The 5,000-nt window shown below is 15.9% G+C and overlaps 1 protein-coding gene across 1 annotated transcript in view; it reads left to right on the top strand.

Moving 5' to 3' along the window:
• Window positions 1-3,405: 3,405 nt before the first annotated feature.
• The window catches only part of PGSY75_1425600 (putative zinc finger protein), a gene marked incomplete at both ends in the record, with an annotated part of 4,477 nt that continues 2,882 nt past the window's right edge, over window positions 3,406-5,000 (top strand). The window contains one exon of the mRNA XM_018787947.1: window positions 3,406-5,000. This exon is cut by the window's right edge and continues 2,882 nt beyond it. Within this exon, the coding sequence (XP_018639319.1) occupies window positions 3,406-5,000 (1,595 nt within the window).

The following is a 5,000-nucleotide window of genomic DNA, read 5'->3' as shown; positions in this document are numbered from 1 at the left end:
ATATATATATATATTTATAATAATATGACGAGAAAAAAATATATGTATTTAATATTATATTATATATATGTATATTTTTTTTTTTTTTTCTTTCCTCAATTTAAACAGAACGAAACTTTTTTCATCTGAATAAATTATTTCTTTAAATTGTATAGTAAAAATGCAGAAAATTAAAAAAAAAAAAAAAAATAAAATAAAATAAAGTGATTATCATATATATTGAGGTTTGAATTTTTTTTATATATTTTTATAAGATATGAACATATATATTTAATATTTAATATTTTTTATTTTTTTTTTTGAAAAAAAAGGAAATTATGGGAAAATAAAATTAACAATTATAATATAATATTCTCATAAAATATGTAATAATAATATTTTTATAATTTTATTTTATAATTTAATTTTCTGCTTATACTTTTGTTTATTACAAAAATAAAAAAATAACTAGACCTTTTATTTTATTATTTTTTTATTTATATCTATGCAAATATAATGTTACAAATATATATGTTGTTTCTTTTTTTTTTTTTCTTTTTAAATTTTTTCCCATTCCAATTAAAATAATAAATAATTAAATAAATAAATATATACATATATATATATATTTTTATATATATAATATATGTGTGTATATATATTTTTATTTTGTGTCATTCGAAAGTTGACCTTTTTAGTATATATATTTAAAAATACCACAAAATTTAAATAATTCTTCACACGAAATTCAATTTATATGTATTTTTTTTGTTTTCTTTTTTTTTAAAAAGTAAAAAAAATACATAAATGATTGCATTTATAAAAATTATAGAAAGATTATGTCAAAGCATATTGTTAAAAATAAAAAATAAAATAACATGAAATAAAAATAATATTTTCATATTTATAATATAATTTTTTTATCCAGTTTTAATTCGGTTGTTCTACACAAACATATGAAATAAAATAATTCCGAAAAAAATAAAAGTAAACAAAACAAAATAATACACATTCGTATAAAATTAAAACATATATATTTATAATATATTTAAAATATGTTTATATATATTTACATATTTTTATAACATTTTATAGTTTGTGAATTATGTGGCTACTAGCCATTTATGATTTTTTTTTTTTTTTTTTTTTAATTTTCCTGAACAATTCAGGTAAAATTGTGAAAATAACTAAAAAATAAATAAAAAAAAAAAAAAAAAAAGGAAAATTGAATAAATAAATAAATAAATAAATAAATAAGAAATATTATATATAGTCAAAATGTGCGTATTGTGTTACTGGAACAGTTTTGACATTAGATATTTAGAATGTTAAAAAATTAAATTAACTAAACATTTAAAAGTTGTGAATAGGTTTTTATGTTTTTTTTTTTTTTTTTTTTTTCTGTCACAAGATTGTGAGTGTTTGCAATTTGAAAATGTTTTCTTATTAAAACAATGAGTCTTTATAAAATTAACAAAAAGAAAAATGGCAAAATATATATAAATAAAAATATATATTTATATATATATATGTAAAATATCTTATGGAAGTTTTATAAAATAAAGTGCAAACCTCATTAAAACATCTAAACAATTAAGAAATATCGTTATTTATTTATAATATATATATGTACATTTTTTTAATATTGATAAAAATGTGTGAACAAAATATTTTGTATTAATCTTACAATATCTTTTGGTTTCAATCTCTAATTTCACATATACTTATTTTCTCCTTTTACATATTATTAAAACATATTTATCTTCATTATATATATTTATAATGCCATTTTTGTTTATCGCATATTTGTATATATTTCTAATATCTGAAATTTGTTTTTTCTTAATTTTTTATACAACATATATATATATATATATATATTATAAATATTTTTGTGTAATCGCTTATGTCTCGTGTAGATGCATTATTTTATAATTAACCATTTTAACTTTATTATTATAAACACTTTCTTTAAATGAAATAAAATTTTTTATATGTTTACAAAATTGTCTTAAATGTTATGCAATAAAAATTAAGGAGAAAGAGAAAAACCTTTCTTGTCTTATTTGAAAAAAAAAAAAAAAATTTAGAATTGTACATATGAAATTCTCTTTTTTTATAAGAACGAAATATAAAAGGAATATAAAATTCATGATATACATTTTATGGAAATAATTTTTTTTTTTTCATTTTATTATTAAATATAAAGAGAGAAATAGAGCTCTCATATATATATATATATATATATATATATATATATATATATATATATTTATTTATTTATTTTTAATAATATTTATTTACATATATAAATTTTTTCTAATAATTATATTTTTATTTAAATAAGTATGTATCATTTAATATAAGAAGAATTTAATTATTAAAATGTAGAGAAAAAAAAAAAAAAAAAAAAGAGAGAATATATATAAATAATATTTTTTTATATATTAATGAAATATGACATATTTTAAGTGTATTTTATAAAAATAAATAATATCATTATATATAATTTTTTTTTAATCAATTTTATATAAAATATAATAATGATGTGTATTTTATGATTATATTTATTCTTATTATTGATAATAAAAATAGAAATGTAGAAAAAAAAAAAAAAATAGAACATTCCTACTACAAGAAAATAAATGATACATTCATGCTATAAATACATATGTATTTTTTTTAGTTGAATAAATAAATTTATAAATTAACACAGAATTATTATTATTCTTATATGTCATATTATTGAACGTAAATATATATATATATATATATATATATATATATATATATATATATATTTATTTATTTATTATATGCTTAATTTTCCTTTATAACATGTATCATATACATATATATGTGTAGAGTTTATTTTTCTAACTATTTAATATATTTAAAATAAATAATATTAATAAATATATATGTATGTATTATTTTTCTTTCTTTTTTTTACATGAAATTATATATTTGTTTAATTATTTCATATTAATTTTATCTATTCATATATATATATATATATATATATTTATATTTATATTTCATTTAAAGACCCCTGGGTATTATAAAACCAAACTTATACTTTAGATTTGTCGTATTATCATTAAAATAAATTTTGAAGACATATAATGCATATAATATATATATATATATATATATATATATATATACATATATATGTGTATATTATTACTTGTAAAATAGGTACATAGTTATTATAATATTGTAATATAATTATTACTTTTATTATATCATAGTATATTCATTGATTATATTCTGTGTTACCATCCTTTCTGTGTATTCATATATTTTATTTTAAAAATATGAGGTGTAAAAATTAAAACAATGAACAAATAATATTACATATATATATATATATATATATATATATATATATTGATATATATATTTATTTAATCCTCTATAAATATGAATGAACAGTTTAATAACATGCTACATAGTTGCCAGATAAAGGAAAAGGAGGGGCAAGAAATAAATAAAAATAATAATATAGAAAAGAAACAAGATTTACATTTGAGTATGTACCTCAATATAGGATCTAATATGTATGTTGATGAAATAAAAAATATATCAAAAGAAGAAGATACGAAAAAAAAAAATATATTAAATTCAAAATATATATCATCAAAGAATAAAGAATTTGTAGAACCACAATTATATGAATTAAATAATTATAATGAGAATAATATATATGATGAGAAAACTTTTTTTTGTAATTCTATTAATATAAATAGTAACGACAATGGTATGAAGAAATATTTAATACAAAAATATGGAAAAAAAAATATAAAAAAAAGGATGGACATATTAAATCAAGAAAATAATAATATTAATGGTAATAATATTAATGGTAATAATATTAATAGTAATAATATTAATAGTAATAATAGTAGTAGTATTAATAATAGTAGTAGTATTAATAATAGTAGTAGTAGTAATAGTCGTGGTGTAATAAAATATGAATTAAGGAAGACATCAATTTGTAAATATTGGATGAAGGGTATATGTGCTAATGTTGAATGTAATTTTGCTCATGGTGAGCATGAACTAAAATATACATATGGAGTATATAAAACAACTATATGCAAACATTGGAAAAAAAATGGTATGTGTTCTAGTGGTATTCATTGTAGACATGCACATGGTGAGAATGAATTACAACCAAAAAATTTACCTTTACATTTATTAAAAAAAAAAAATAATTTGAAAAATAAAAATCAAGTAAAATCTTTTCATACAAATAAAGAGTTTTCTTTAAATAATAAAAGTGTTATAGAAATATATAGCAATAAGGAGGATCCTTTAAAAAATAATACCAACAATGTTAATAATAATAATAGTAATATTTATTATTATGGAAATGACGAGAATCAAAAAGATGCCAATATTTTTAGAATGGACACTTTTTATAACAATCTTTTTGATAGGGAAAAATATATAAACAAACCACACACAAACAACAACAACAAAAATAATAATAATAATGATGATAATAATAATGATAATGATAATAATAATAATGATGATGATAATAATATTGTTTGTGGGGACGAAAAACAAGTCAACTATGATACACCTAATATTCTTAACGATGCTAATTATTCAAATTATTCAAATTATGCTAATTATTCAAATTATGCTAATTATTCAAATTATTCAAATTATTCAAATTATATAAATAAAAATATTAATTATTATGATACATGCAAACATATATGGAACCATAATATTTGTAAGGATGAAAACAATCTATTGAATAATATGGAAAAGAATTCTTTTTTGTTTTCTAATGTGGATGATAATAAAATGATAGAATGTAATATGAACCATATATTTAATGACATACCTAAAAAAGAAAATATAATAACATTAAACGATAATTCAAATAATATAACTAATATAAAAAAAAAAAATAAAATAAATGATAATGATAATGATCTATCGAATCTAACAAATTTTCATATTTATAATGAAGATCATTTAAAAAATACAACTATTAATAA

Source organism: Plasmodium gaboni, chromosome 14, assembly GCF_001602025.1.
Source record: "Plasmodium gaboni strain SY75 chromosome 14, whole genome shotgun sequence".
Taxonomy (NCBI): Eukaryota; Apicomplexa; class Aconoidasida; order Haemosporida; family Plasmodiidae; genus Plasmodium; species Plasmodium gaboni.
This window is presented reverse-complemented; position numbering and strand designations above follow the sequence as displayed.